This window comes from Oreochromis aureus, linkage group 12, assembly GCF_013358895.1.
Source record: "Oreochromis aureus strain Israel breed Guangdong linkage group 12, ZZ_aureus, whole genome shotgun sequence".
NCBI classification, from domain to species: Eukaryota; Metazoa; Chordata; class Actinopteri; order Cichliformes; family Cichlidae; genus Oreochromis; species Oreochromis aureus.
In genome coordinates this window covers 9,734,268-9,749,643 of record NC_052953.1, presented here as the reverse complement: position 1 = coordinate 9,749,643, position 15,376 = coordinate 9,734,268, and the positions used below count along the sequence as shown (strand labels likewise).

The window sequence follows — 15,376 nt, the reverse complement described above, 5'->3', positions numbered from 1 at the left end:
TATAAAGCATATAAACAATTACAGCAAAATGATGCAACAAACACAGCAGTGCTACTAATCCAAAATACTCAAAGCTTCATAGAACTGAAAAAAACATTTATTTTTAGCTCCATTCTGCTGCTGATACATACTTTAGGTTTCTGAATATTAAACTTGTTGCTGCCTTTCATAGTGTGTAACTTGAAGGCCCTGAGTACTTTCTCCCACACTGAAAACACTGGAATGATAACATTATTTGAACATTACCTAATAAGACTGATTCAGGACAGACAATTAGTTATGTTAAACTTTCCTAGCAGTCCTTCACAAACAGGGAACAGTCTGTCTATTCTCTCCATCTGTCAGCTGCTGCTGGCTCTTCCTCCTCCTCTTCCTCACACACTGCTGAGTTTGTCCTGGTGGATCATCAGGGTGCAAAGCCTCACAGATGATGTGCAGCAGTGGGTCCCTCAGTCTGTCCTCACTCTGGACACTTGCAGTTGTCACACATGGAAATCAAATGTGTGATAAGCTGCAGGATTCAAACACAAGTGTAACTTATAAATACATGTTCATACTTTTATTCCACAATCAGAGAGAAAGAAACAGAGAGAGAGTGCAGGACAGACAGACAGGTGACAGTCTCAGGTGTACACACTGCTACAAAACAGCACAAGAGAAGGAGGATTTAGTGTTTGTGTTATTACGAGTGCTAAACAAGAAGAGTTCCCAGATGGTACAGTGGACACATGTGTGACTCCTGTGATTACAGCATCTTTCTTTCAGCTTAACGAGTGAACCGTCAGCTCATTCAAACACACGTTAAAGTCCGTTTGGCGACACCACCGAACAGAGGCAGCAATATAACATAGCTAACATTAACAGTGCAGTGAATCCTGCTTGTGCCGTCATATTCAGGACTGCAAACCGAGCAGCATCACTGACTTTCAGCTTGTTGTGTTTGTGGATATATGACTGACTTTAATCGATAAAATCATCACATTCTCTGTAAGATTAAGGTCAACTATATATATATTTAGAAATAGAAGCTTTAAAACCAAGTTAACGCTGAAAGTACAAACATCACTAATGTCACATAACTTTGCCGACATGTGGCCAACAGTAATGTTTTAATGTTCTTAAACATTCGCACATGAATAAGTGACATCATATTCAGTACTTACTTTTGACAGTTCACTCTTCGACGCTCCCTTCTGCCGTATTTTATGCGTAAAATTATCCACACCCACCGCCGCTATGGATTGTGGGATATATGGGGCCACGAAGCGTGCACCGGACCACGCTTGATATTTGGGGAAATCGATGGCGCATTTGGAGTATGCATTTGAAGTACACTTTGAATAAAAAAGAAATTAATGACGCCTTTACTAAATTTTATCAGGAGCTTTACACCTCCAATGGATTGGTGGAGGAACAGAGGCTGTCAGATTTCTTTTCTTCTATTAAAATTCCCAGCCTGTCTGAAGACCAAAGAACTGTATTAGAAGGTAAGATTACACTAATTGAAGTTAAGCAGGCAATTGGCAGTCTTAGTTTGGGCAAATCTCCAGGCAATGATGGATTTCCATCAGATTTTTATAAGGTGTTTGTGGGTGAATTAGCTCCAAGACTACTGTCGGTATATCAAGATGCATTTCAAAGAGGGAGACTACCATTTAGTATGCGATCGGCAGTGATCACGTTATTACATAAAAAGGGAAAGACCCACAGTATTGTGGGAATTACCGTAATTTCATTAATTAATGTGGACGAAAAGATTATTTCCAAGATATTAGCTTTTAGGCTTGAGAAAGTTCTTCCTTGTTTGGTTCATAGGGATCAGGTCGGTTTTGTGAAAAATAGAAGTTCTGCAGATAATTTACGTAGGTTATTGCACATATTCTGGAAGAGCAGGACTAATTTAGACCCTGTCGTCGCATTTTCCTTAGACGCAGAGAAGGCCTTCGATAAAGTTGAGTACCCTTTCTGTTTTATACGTTGAAGAGATTCGGTTTTGGTCCCATTTTTAGGCAGTGGATCCAGGTGGTATACACAGATCCAATGGCTACAGTTACTACCAATGGGATAATGTCACCCTCCTTTTCGTTAAGTCGGGGTACTAGACAAGGTTCACCCTTATCACCACTCATTTTCGCCCTGTTTTTGGAGCCTTTGGCTATTGCATTACGTGAATGTAAGCAAATTAGAGGGGTGGATATGGGTCAAGAAGAACATAAAATTTTTTTGTATGCACATGACATTTTACTGATCTCAAGTAACCCAGAACAGGCCGTTCCTGCAATTTCCTCAATTATTGATTCCTTTTCTGTAATCTCTGGCTACACCATAAATTGGTCTAAGTCGGAAGTTATGCCCATTTCTAAATTGTGTCCTCCAGTTACGAGGAGCTCATGGCAGTTCAAGTGGATGCCCGAGGGTTTGACTTACTTGGGGATTAAACTGACCCCTGGTTTAGACAACATAATGCAAGTAAATATCTCCCCAGTGATTGAAAACATTCGTCCGTTGTTGCAGAATTGGGCTAAAATAAATCTGTCCCTTTTGAGCAGAATTAATTTGGTGAAGATGATTATTGCCCCTAAACTTCAGTACCTTCTTCACATGTTACCGATAGCAGTCCCACATAATTTGTTAAAGCTTTATAATACATGTGTGGAGGGTTTTGTGTGGGCAGGCAAAAAGCCATCTTTTAATCGGTCCAAATTATATGCTCCAAAAGATAATGGCGGGTTGGCATTGTCCAAGATGGTTTGGTATCACTATGCTTTCTCCCTCTCAGTTAGTTAAGATATACAATTCCCTTACGGAGAAGCCTTCATGGGTTGCGATTGAGGAAAGTCTTGTGGCTCCTTCGTCTTTAGAGGCCTTCCTCACTCAGAAGGGAAGACCAGTACCGCTTTAAAGATCCTGTATTGGCTTTCATGCAAGAGACCTGGTCTAGAGCTCACCAATATATCAACGTTAGCCCTTATCTAACCTCTAGAGCCTCTATCTGGCATAATAAGAAAATATTAATTGGTAAGAAACCAGTCAGGTGGGAGGCTTGGGCTAGGACAGGTATCAATCAGGTGGGGGATTTATTTGGGCAGACTGGCATGAAATCGTTTGCAGAAATCAGACGAGAATTTAATCTGGATCCAAGGGAAATTTGGAGGTTTTTTCAAATAAGACACTGTATTAAAACCATTTTGAATAATAACCCAGACCCTCCATCTAGTATTCAGGAGATGTTTGCAGCTCCTGGCATTAATAGAATCAGGGCATCCAAATTTTATGGGATGTTCAGAGAGGCGCACTCTCCCAATTTGGGGGGATTGAGGCAGTGTTGGGAGAAGGATCTGGGTATCCAGATTTTAGAGGACACTTGGAAGCAGCTGGTTTCATCATGGTATGTTTGCTCACCTGAAACACAGTCTCAACTTATCCAGTACAAGTTGCTTCACAGAAATTACTGGACTCCCAGTAAATTAGTCAGGCTGAAGCTTGTGGATAATGACACCTGTTGGAAATGTCAGGAGGAAGCCGGGACTCTAGTTCATATGTTGTACACATGTCGGAAAAATGATTATTTGTGGGATGGGATCATTAACTTGGTGAATGATATTTTTAAACTTAATCTCTCTAAGTCTCCAGCTGTATGTGTCCTGGGCCTGTTACCTGACAACAGTATTCTTTCAAAAAAACAGAGACTGTGGATGCGTCTGGCTTTCATAACAGGATGCAGGATAATACTGAGGCACTGGAAGTCATCCAGCCCCTGTTCTCTCAGGGAATGGACTGAACAAATGTCTAAGATGGCATCATATGAACGGGTTATGTACAGAATTAAGGGGAGAGAAGATATTTTTGAGCAGGTTTGGGGTCCTTTTTTGTTGTATATCGACAATGTCTCTTAGATATTGTGATAAGTGGTTTTTTTTGGGGGGGGGGTTCATGTGTCGTTGATATTCTGGTTGTTGTTCTTTTACTTTGAAAGTCAGCAGAGGGAAGAAATTGTCTAATGTTATCAGTGGTCAAGGTTATGTCTTATTTTTTTTTTGGCACCCGGGGGTTTAGCCCCCATTGATTTTGTTTTTGTTGATGTTTCCCAGGAGGCGGTTTATCTTTTTGTTTCTCCTGGAGTTTTTCTTTTTTTGTTTTTTTGTTTTTGTTCTTTTTTTGTTTTGTTTTGTTTTTGTTTGTTTTTTGTTTTTTTGTTATTGTTTTGTTTTTGTTTTTTGTTTGTTTGTTTGTCTTTAGTTATTGTTAGTCTTTATTTGTTGGTTGTTGTTAAGAAGCGGACAGAGAACTGACAGTATGATTATTCCTGTTGTATATTTGTTAATGTTTCTGTCCATTTAAAATATGAATAAAAAAAAAAAAATAAAAAAAAAAAAAAGAAGTACACTTTGAATTGGGACAGCCGTCGTCGCGTGGCGGTGACGTACTCGCACTTGAAATGCGTACTTCAAGCGTGCATACCCTGAATTGGGACACAGCCAAAGATGGGGCATAGAAGCAGAACCGAGTCCTATGTGTGGAGGGACAGTAACTATGTGTGTATATGTAAGCATTTAAACATTGCAGAGAGTACAATTAACAGTAACAGTATTGTAGAAATTCATTTCACCGAAACAATAACATGGCGCACAGTGTGACGTCAAAAAGGCGCACACCTTTGACGCTGCGTTTTCTCCGTTTTTCTCGTCCACACATAAATGCAAAAACGTAGTTTTCGAAAATATCCACCCTGGCAGGCGTTTTTAGAAACCTCCGTTTTCAGTGACCGAAAACGCCGTTTACGTGTGGACGAAGGGTGTAAACGCATAGAAAAATCTGCATTTTCAAAAATACCCGGGTACGTGTGGACGTAGCCACAGAGGTATGCAATGTCTTTGTGAATAGATACTGACCTATGCTGATCTATACTGGTCTGTTGCCTGCCCCCTCAGATACAGTGGAGTGCTCCACCTCTGGCCACAACAAGCAAGTCACCAGCCAAGCAGTCACTGAAGAATCCCAAGTCAAGGCTTTCCATTGTAGTCACTGTGTGTTGATCTTCAAATCCAAGGTGTACCTTTTTGAACACCTCAACAAGGTGCATGGCCTCAATACAGAAACTTCTCTCAGAGAGGCTGGATTATGCCCTGGGACTGACAAAGCCAACACAGAGAACAGCAGCAGCAGTTCAGGAGATCATTTTAAATGCCAGAGCTGTGATTTTAAAGCTTGTAGTTGGGATGGTTTAAGTGAACACGAGGAACTGTGTCACAAAACTTCAGAAAATCCTAACGTGTCAGGAGGTGTCATCATTTCAGAAAACCTCGACAGCACTTTTAGTGTCATTTCAGCAAACCAGAAGAATGAAGCTGCAGGAACATCGGAGGATCCGTCAGTTCTTTCAGATATTTCTACCTCAGAAATGAAATGCACGTTAAAGGACCTGAAAACCTACAAGAGGCCATTGCAAACCATTACTAAGTACTTCTCAGTGTCATCTGGATCAAATACAATGACTGATGCAAAATTAGCTGATGGCACCAAAGAAACTATAATTTTGCAGGAATCTCCTTCAAGCTCCTGTCCAAACAGTAGTGGTGTGTTTAAAGTCACAGCAAAGTCTGTGATAGATATCACCGGAAGTAAGTCGTACCCTTTTTTGCACACTGACTTGACTACTGATTTGACACCATCTAAAACTCCGGAACAATTCAGAAAAGAAACTGTTCCTGGCAGTGCTGTGAAGAGATCCAGTGGTAAAAGTTCAAAAGGTCATCCTGCCAAAAAAGCCAAGTTGGATAACGAAGAGATGCTCACGGAAAAAGAAAATGAAAGTAGACAGCAGTCATCCAGCAGCAACGAGTTTTCACTTGAACTCAGCGAAGATGAAGACGAGGCAGACGCGCCAAAAGTGTATTCTTGTAAACATTGTGACTACAGTGACGTTGGCATCAGGCGAATTTCTGCCCATTATCAAAGTGACCACCCTTACATCAGCTACAATTCTGTCTACATTCAAGACGCAAGTGATCACAGTGCCACCTTTCGTTGTTTGGAGTGTCCAGTTGAGTTTTTAAGCACAGCTGACCTTAAGAGCCACTACTTGGAAAATCATCCAGATGCCCCAGATGTATTTGCCATGAAATCATGTGGCCTCAGTTTGGTTTTCAAATGCTTTCTTTGTAAATTTACTACCAATCTATTGAAGTCCTTGAAAGAACATTACAAGGCAAAGCATGCAACATATGAAGTGGAGAATTCCTTAATGTTCTGCAGATATTCAATGTCTGAATGCCAAGAGGAATCGTCTCAGCTGAGTCTAGAAAAATCAGGAGGTATATCTCCTGAGTGTGCCCATACATCCCAAAATTCTTCCTCTGAAAGTGCAGACCTGGCCTTGTATAAATGCCAGAAATGCATGTTTAGTCACAAGTCAGTTGTTGCTATGCATGTTCACTACCAAAAAAGCCACCCAGATGAAGTAATCACATTAGATAAAATCAAACAGTCAGCTTGTGCCACGTCACATGCAGCATTGACGATGACATCTGAGAAATCTCCTCTAACATCCACTCAAAATGAAGAAGCTGCTCAGGAAATCCTCAAGATGAAAATGAACAAGAAAAAGAAAAAAACAAAGAGGCATTCAAAATCTTTGGTCATTTCAGCAACATCCTCAGTGAAAACCCCACAGACAAAGAGGTCCCTGAACTGTTACATGTGCGGATACAAAACTGGTGTGATATATGCTCTGAAGAAGCATTTAAGCAAAACTCACAAAGTAAACCGTACATTCACAGATATTTTAAGATATTATTTTAGACAAGGATCATTAGAGCCTGGGTATCATTGTGAATTCTGTGTTTTCAGACATGAAAAAGCTGCAGTAGTTTATGAGCACTACCAGGAACGCCACCCAGCACGTGTCCCCTGCGTTGAGTATGTAAGTACTCAGTTATATGCCGGTCCTGGAATGGTCCCTCCTAAAAAGAAGAAGCCTAACCTAGAGCAGAGTGAAGGCAATGACACTGAAAACAGATTGCTATCCCAAAGATCTGGACAAAATAGAGCTGGTATATCTTGCAAAAGATGCTCTTTTAAAAGTAAGTCATTGTCAGATCTGGCACACCATTACCGAATTGTTCATCCTTTGAGTGCAAAACTTGCCAAGAAAGCAAACGCAAGCTGGCGGGTGGAAGACCAAAGTGACAGACGTGGCTCATCTGACTCCTACCAGTTTGGTAAATTACGGGCGTCCTCCACAGTGTTCAAGTGCCTTTACTGCTCTGCAAATTTTAATAGCAAACACGGTCTCCACGTTCACTGTGGATTGAAACACCCGGAAGCTGTAATCGAAAAATATGAACATGAACATGAACAAGAACAAAAACCAAAAAAGCAGCTCCAAAAACCAAAAAAGCAGCTCCAAAATTCAAAAAAGCAGCTCCAAAATTCAAAAAAGCAGCTCCAAAATTCAAAAAAGCAGCTCCAAAATTCAAAAAAGCAGCTCCAAAAACCAAAAAAGCAGCTCCAAAAACGTCTGCATGAGAAGTTTAAGTCTAGCATAACGGCAGAAGAAAGCCTCTTGATCTACAAGTGTCCAAAGTGTCCATATGTGAATGCTAGCTACCACGCGACCCTTGCTCACTGTCAAATGAAGCATCCAGCAATTGTAGTCCGGGCAGATGAACTTGAGACAGACGAAGTCTTTGCATCAAACATGGTCAAATGTACTTTAGGAAAAGGTTCTAATGAAAGAGGGTACTTGTGTAAAAAATGTTCACAAATCCATGGATCACTGAGAAAACTCAATGCTCACCGTAAGAAGGTTCATCATGATACAGAAGTGTATGAGCACACTGACACTGAAAGCCAAAACAAAACTTCGAGAAAAGTAAGCATTGCGAAAAGTAGACAGGCTTCACAAACGGAAACTCCTGATGCATGCCCGTCAACTTTGCTGTCCGGAGTCCGCAGCAACAAACAGTTGTACAAGTGCCAGATGTGCACCTATAAAGGAGCGAATCGAAAATACCTCCAGTGCCACTACAAAAATACTCACAAATTGGATGCAGTCAGTATTTACAAACTTCTTGAGAAATATAACGTACTTAAATCAGGCAACAGCACAAAGGTTAAATGTTTGAAATGTCCGGACTTAACATTCAAGTCATCGCAGCTGCTCATTGACCACTATAGTACTTTTCACCGCTCAGAGTGGAAGTTGGACTTCACTGTGTTGTCACTAGGATCGCCGAAAAAGAAAACCACAGGGGTTTACAAATGTGACCACTGCAACACACAATTAATTGGGATTAGAAAGGTGTGTTATCACATGGATCGCCACAGAGCAAGGATGCTAGAGATGGCCAAGGCTGCGCAGAGAAAGGAGTCGCTTGTTAGCACAACAATAGAGCAAGAATCCAGCGAGGTAAGTTGACGCTGTTGTAATTCCTGTCTACGTTCTTTGTCTTCTGATCTACTCGTGTTATTTGACCATTACTGTGATTATTTCCAGCCCTGCAGGCAAGACGAAACGGCCACATTGGAAACTGTGAACGAGGTTAATCGTTGGAACGGGACACCAGTGCCGAGCGCCGCTACATCAGAACTCTCTGATGTACAGCAGCCAGAACTAGAATCGAATGAAGACAAACACACGTGTAAACAGTGCGGCCGGATGTTTATGTCATTGAAAGGCTTGCATTCACATGAGCACAGCCACGCAGCCCTGGCAGCCATCAAGAAACTGGACAATAGCTCCACATCTGGATTAAAACACAAGTAAGAACTTTGGGCTTTTTTTATTGTTAAAAACTAAACTAAAAAGAAGTATTAATAATGGCTAAATTTAGGCTCGTATATTAAAGCAGTCATCCCAATTTGCCACGCTTTTTTTTTGTGGGCTCACTTAAAAAGTAACATGGAAATTTTACCAGGTGGTCTTGTTTAGTCTGAAAAAGTACAGTGCCTATCTGGGTATTGGAAAACCTTTGCAGAAAAGCTTCTTTATCTCAAGATTTTCACTTCCTGGTTAAATAAAAAGTTAGACTCCCCTTTCCCGCTTTCCTCAATTCCACCTCTATCCACTCCTGTATAACTTCAAACTTCACAAGAAGGCCATTTCCTCATGAATAGAACCAATGGCTTTCTGACAAGAGAACCAAAGTAGAGAAATGATACCTCCTTTACAGATTTTAGGAGTTACTTCATCTACTCTCTGTTTGACTAATGTGTCTTTCGCAGGCTTGTTAAAATTGAATTTTGATTACTTTATTCGTTAAAGCAAGTCCCAAACACCCCAAGCTGTATTTTTCTGTGAGAGTTGAATGATTGTGAACCTTTTTTTTTTCTTTTTATCTCACCAGCATTAGCAAATATCTCATCCACAAATCTGGAACTCTGAGATCTTTTCAGTGTAGTTGCTGTACCTATCGGACAACAGTCTTTGGCCTCTGGAGGAGTCATTTTATGAAAAAGCATCGTGGTAAGAACTCATTCGTAACATCACCAGTGGTATCTTATGAGCATTAAGTGTCAAACGCATTGACTTTGATCTGCTGACATGGTTTTCAAAATCACCAGAATTTTTAAAATTAGTCTTTTAATTAAAATAAGCTGTTGTAGATTATTAGCTTACGTTTTCTGTAAGCTGGATTTGGTCAAGTTAATGAGTTGTCACAGGTGCATTTTATATTAGAAGCTGACTGTAACTGTTCAGACTGGGATGGTTTTGGCTTAGTTTTAAAGACAGCGACAAATTTCACAAGAAGGGGTTTGAGAGATTTCGTGTGGCTTTATGTCTGCGTTTATGTCTTTCATTTTTCATTTGGTTATTCTATTGGTGAATGCCTAGATCTCATCATGGGTGCGGCTGAGACTGAAGACAAAGATGAGAGTGAAGAGAGGTTTGATAAGGAGTCCTCTAATTCATCAGAGAAAATGAATAGCTTGCCTGAAATTGATGAGGGACGTGAACTTATTAAAGGCAAGTTGGTTTTTTTGTGTGTGTGTGGGTTTTTTTTTTTGTTGTTAAACTTGGTCTTGGTTTTCATAAAACAAACAGTTTCTGGTTTTGTAGCAGTACTAACAGACTGTGGCTCCTTGAAACTTTGACAGGATCTCTGTACTTGGAGCCCCCAGATGTGCGGCGCCAGTTAAACCACTACACCATGATGGCACAGAGCAGCATCAAATCTAAAGTGAACATGCAACTATCAAAATTACCTGAGAACGGCGTGCTTCACTGTGAGTTCTGCAATTTCAGCACTGGACACCTGTCTAGTATCCGGCGGCACTACCTAAATTGGCATGGAAAGAAAATCCTCAGATGTAAAGACTGCAACTTTTTCACAGGTTTAAGGTAAGGTGCTGCAAGAGTTTGTAATTTTGTGTGTACAAAAGATTTTTGGCTTTTTTTTTCTTTAATAAAATTTAGTGTGTTACTAAAAATCTGCAAATTGTACTACTTAGCTTCAACTATTTAGCTTTTGTTTTCGAAAATGGAAAATGTACACAAGTGATATTCTGGGATTGAAAACTTGGAAAATATTTTTATGTAAATATTCATTTTCACATTTGTTTTAAATCTTGCATTTAATCTTGCATTTGCATTTAGTATGAGTAATAATTGATACTTTTAATTCTGCATCATCACAGATGTGCAGGATCTGACTAGTTTCTATGGTCAGGTGACATAATGCATTCCTGGTTTGCCTCAAGGAGGAGACACAAATCCCTTTGGGGTGGCATCGGGAAGAGAACCTGGCATAAAAGTGTGCTAAATCAAATATGCCGCACTATCTGCTGTTTGAAGAAGAAGCTTCTTTTATTCAGATTTAGACATTGTTGTCAATCATTTTAGATGTATGGAAATAACTTGGATGAGTTTTATGAGGTATTTGACTTGACAGACATCTTGAATTTGTCATTTTTACTCATTACTCAACACGAGTTGTCACCAAACACTGACAGATTTGCAATGTCATCACTGATTTCTCCTGTTGTCATTAGGAAAACTCTGGAAATGCACATGGAGATGGGTCACTCTACCTGCCAGTCAAAGCCTACTCATCAGAAGGACCTCTGCTGCCCTTTCTGTCTGTACCAAACTAAGAACAAGAACAACATGATTGATCACATCGTCTTGCATCGTGGTATGTTGGAGTATTTGCAGGATTTGTAGGAACGTGTTGTGCTTTCTGATACCTGACGCTGTCACATAAGCATTCCCTTTTTTCCTTTTTTTTTCTTTTCAGAGGGACGTGTAGTGCCAATAGAGGTTCGTCGCCCCAAACTGTCACGTTACCTTCAAGGCATCATCTTCCGCTGTCACAAATGTACTTTCACCAGTGGCAGCCCAGAAAACCTGCGTTTGCACATGATGAGGCACGATGACATCAAACCCTACAAGTGTCAGCTGTGCTATTTCGACTGCACCCAGCTGAGTGATTTGGAGGCACACCTGAGCGATAAGCATCAGGTGAGGATTTCTCTCTAAAGCCTTCTGTGCATCCTTGGAATTCCTTTGGGTCAAAAAAGGTATTCTCTTTAACTGATGGGCGGACGGTGCTTTTGTTCTACACACTACTGTCATAACCATGAAGATTTAGAAAATCAAGAGAAAATAAAGTTGAATGAAGAATCAAAGTTATTTAAGCCTTTAAAAAGTGTAAGCAGCAATTAGATGTCAGACGTCAACATGTCTGATTTTTGAAAGTAGCCAACGAAAGAGAGTGGGAGCATACATCCTAAAAATATGAATAGATATAAAAATGAACATAAAGAATTCATCAGAATGACATTTTTAAATGTCAACCATGCATCTTCTTTAGTAGCACTGCATCACTTTCACAAGCTACATATAGGCAGTGGACTTACTTTTGCAAAAGAATGGTTTTATTCACATAATGCTAAGGAGACATTGGCACTGGGCCATTTGATTCCTTTAGTCTGAATGTTTTTGTAGTCCAAAAACTTTGCCACAAATCTGTTTAATATTGATTAAGGTTGCACCTAATGGAGTGATGCAGTGCATATCCTACCCCATTTCCTTGGCTATTAAAAAGTGCTACATTTACAGGGATTAAACCATAGGTAATGTCAAAGATGGACATGGACAACTACTGTGACATCATCTGTTGGTTTCTGAAATTGTGTTTTGATGCCCCAAGATTAGCATTTTCACCACAACCATATTAGTTTCAAAGTAGGGCTGGGCGATATGGCCTAAAATCCATATCACGGTATAATTTGAAGCATGTGCGGTAACGATATATATCACGATATATTCTTTTCTTCTGTATAACGTATTTTACACACTATAAGGCACACTTAAAATCCTTTAATTTTCTCAAAAATCGACAGTGTGCCTTATGTATGAATTGTGGTTGTGCTTACTGACCTCAAACCGATTTTGTGTTACACAGCGCGCAGAAATCAAAAAATGTTTTAGTACCACTTTGGAGAGCTATTAAAGCGCACCGCTTGATGGATTGCCGGAGCATTACGGCTGCCGTAGTCAGGAGCGTTGCGGAGTAATCCAAAACTCCGTCCACTTTAGGTCCCAAAGTCAAACAAACACTGCAGCATCACTGAGAGTTACAAACTGTCTCAATTCTTTCATCTTTAATAAAATGATCAGCGTTTCTGCTCTACCAGGTGTAACAATTAAGTTTAACATCCAGGCATCCATGAAAACAGAATCTATTAAATTTAATGAAGTTAGAAGTTAGCAGGAATTTTGCTCGCTAGCTTCCAGCTTCATATTTGATGCAGAACAGCTGATTGTTCTGCAAATAGTTTGAAATGTTTATTTAAAACTGCCTTGGCTGCATTAAAAAAAAATAGCTGCAAAAAACTTTGTTGTTTGCCAAACTGAGTTACTTTTTTGAAGAAGTAACTATATAATTAATTGCCCAACATTGGTCATTATATACTGTTTTGCAGACAGAGAGTTACAGGACTCTCTCCCAGACCACAGACTCATAATAAGTCAGAGCCTTATAAAAAAATAATAAAAAAAAGAAAGTTGTGTTTTCAAAATTGGAGTTCAAGTTATTTTTACTTCCAATAGTGTTAACATACTACACAGGTCAATGACTAGATTTTTTTTTTATTTTCATTGTAAGTGGGCTAAAGCAGTTAATTAAAAGTAGTCTAACATAAATGTAAATGCTGTAATTTGATTATTTTAATAAACCATGTAACTTGGATGGATTAGATGCTGGCGTGACCACAGTGCACACGTCTGATGTCGCTTACAGTGGTCCAAGGGATCGCTCAGGGAGTTTGTGTGTTCGCTCAGACACATGAAATATTAGAGGGAACATTGCGCCCACTCCTATTTCAAAGAATAAGATGTGCTGAGAAGGAGAGGGGCTGACTGTGAAACTGCTATCTCTATGCAGTAAGCAGACAAAAGATAATCCAACATTTTTAAGCAATTTAAACATGATTTGCAAAATAGTTGTAGTAATGTTTTATTCAGTATGCTTCCAAAATCAGTGACTAAGCCCATAAACTCACAAGGAAAGTGTCATGTCTGTCTTCCCATAAACTTCTATAGGACTGGGAGTCTTATCTCAACCCCATAACTCCAAGTGTATTATATTGGATAAATGAGTTTTTGAGGCTTCTACATCATCAGTGCCCCACCCCCACCCCAATATAATGTGTTGGAAAAGTGTATCATAATTTGGACTTTGATTCTGTCTATGCAGGTCGTGAGGAATCATGAACTTGTGGGTCAGGTGAGCCTTGATCAGCTGGAGCCAAGCGTTGGTAATGTGCCAGTAACAGAAGAGGAACATTTGTCTAACATGGACCAGCTCGATAAGGAGACGGAAGATGTAGAAATGGAGGACTTTTTTGCAGACTGTGATGAGGTTCCACAAGCTGAGAACCTGGAAGAAAACTATACCACAGAGAAAAGTGCACTCCAGATGAGGGAATGCCAGGAAAGCAATGGAGAAAGTCCTGGCGAGACTTCCGAATCAGACATTCAACATGAGAATGCAAAACCAAACTCTACTGTCCAACAAGAGCTGCAAGAACAAGCAGAGACTGTGCTTCTAGAGACTGCAAGAGAACAGGAGACAGGAAATGTGGAACAAAGTGTTGCAGAAGTGAAAATTACAGATACCCCATGTGAGGATTGTGGCGGTCCAGAGGAAGAGAGGCAGACAAATGAAAACCAAACCCAACCTAAGTTCAGAGAATGTGGAGACAAACAACAAGCGGAGACAGGAAATGATTTCAAAGTGGATGAAGAAACACCAGCTCAAAAGCAAGACGTTAAAGCATGCTTCAAGGAGGAAGAAGAGAAAGGTCCTTTCGAGCAGAAGCAGAACGAAGAATCTGAGATGCTCACAGAAGACGAGCAACGACACCAAGATCAGGCGCCTGGTGACCACGACGGGATGAACGATGATGATTGTCTGGAAGAGCATGAAGGTAAAAAGAAATTATCTGAGATGCTCACAGAAGACGCAGCAACGGCACCAAGATCAGGCGCCCGGTGACCACGACGGGATGAGGGATGATGATTGTCTGGAAGAGCATGAAGGTAAAAGAAATTATCTGAGATGCTCACAGAAGACGAGCAACGACACCAAGATCAGGCGCCTGGTGACCACGACGGGATGAACGATGATGATTGTCTGGAAGAGCATGAAGGTAAAAAGAAATTATCTGAGATGCTCACAGAAGACGAGCAACGGCACCAAGATCAGGCGCCCGGTGACCACGACGGGATGAGGGATGATGATTGTCTGGAAGAGCATGAAGGTAAAAAGAAATTATCTGAGATGCTCACAGAAGGCGAAAACGGCACCAAGATCAGGCGCCCGGTGACCACGACGGGATGAGGGATGATGATTGTCTGGAAGAGCATGAAGGTAAAAAGAAATTATCTGAGATGCTCACAGAAGACGAGCAACGGCACCAAGATCAGGCGCCCGGTGACCACGACGGGATGAGGATGATGATTGTCTGGAAGAGCATGAAGGTAAAAAGAAATTATCTGAGATGCTCACAGAAGACGAAGCAACGGCACCAAGATCAGGCGCCCGGTGACCACGACGGGATGAGGGATGATGATTGTCTGGAAGAGCATGAAGGTAAAAAGAAATTATCTGAGATGCTCACAGAAGACGAGCAACGGCACCAAGATCAGGCGCCTGGTGACCACGACGGGATGAGGGATGATGATTGTCTGGAAGAGCATGAAGGTAAAAGAAATTATCTGAGATGCTCACAGAAGACGAACAACGGCACCAAGATCAGGCGCCTGGTGACCACGACGGGATGAACGATGATGATTGTCTGGAAGAGGATGAAGGTAAAAGAAATTATCTGAGATGCTCACAGAAGACGAGCAACGACACCAAGATCAGGC

General features: G+C 40.7%; 1 protein-coding gene across 1 annotated transcript in view; it reads left to right on the top strand.

Moving 5' to 3' along the window:
• LOC116325796 (zinc finger protein 462-like) overlaps nt 1–14,846 on the top strand; it is a 19,048-nt gene extending 4,202 nt beyond the window's left edge. Inside the window, exons 3-11 of the mRNA XM_039620828.1 lie at nt 4,932–8,410; nt 8,498–8,763; nt 9,348–9,466; nt 9,836–9,967; nt 10,099–10,342; nt 10,993–11,135; nt 11,238–11,461; nt 13,701–14,385; nt 14,608–14,846. Of these exons, the coding sequence (XP_039476762.1) occupies nt 4,932–8,410; nt 8,498–8,763; nt 9,348–9,466; nt 9,836–9,967; nt 10,099–10,342; nt 10,993–11,135; nt 11,238–11,461; nt 13,701–14,385; nt 14,608–14,846 (5,531 nt within the window). The remainder of the gene's footprint in view (nt 1–4,931; nt 8,411–8,497; nt 8,764–9,347; nt 9,467–9,835; nt 9,968–10,098; nt 10,343–10,992; nt 11,136–11,237; nt 11,462–13,700; nt 14,386–14,607) is intronic.
• The last annotated feature ends 530 nt before the right edge of the window (nt 14,847–15,376 follow it).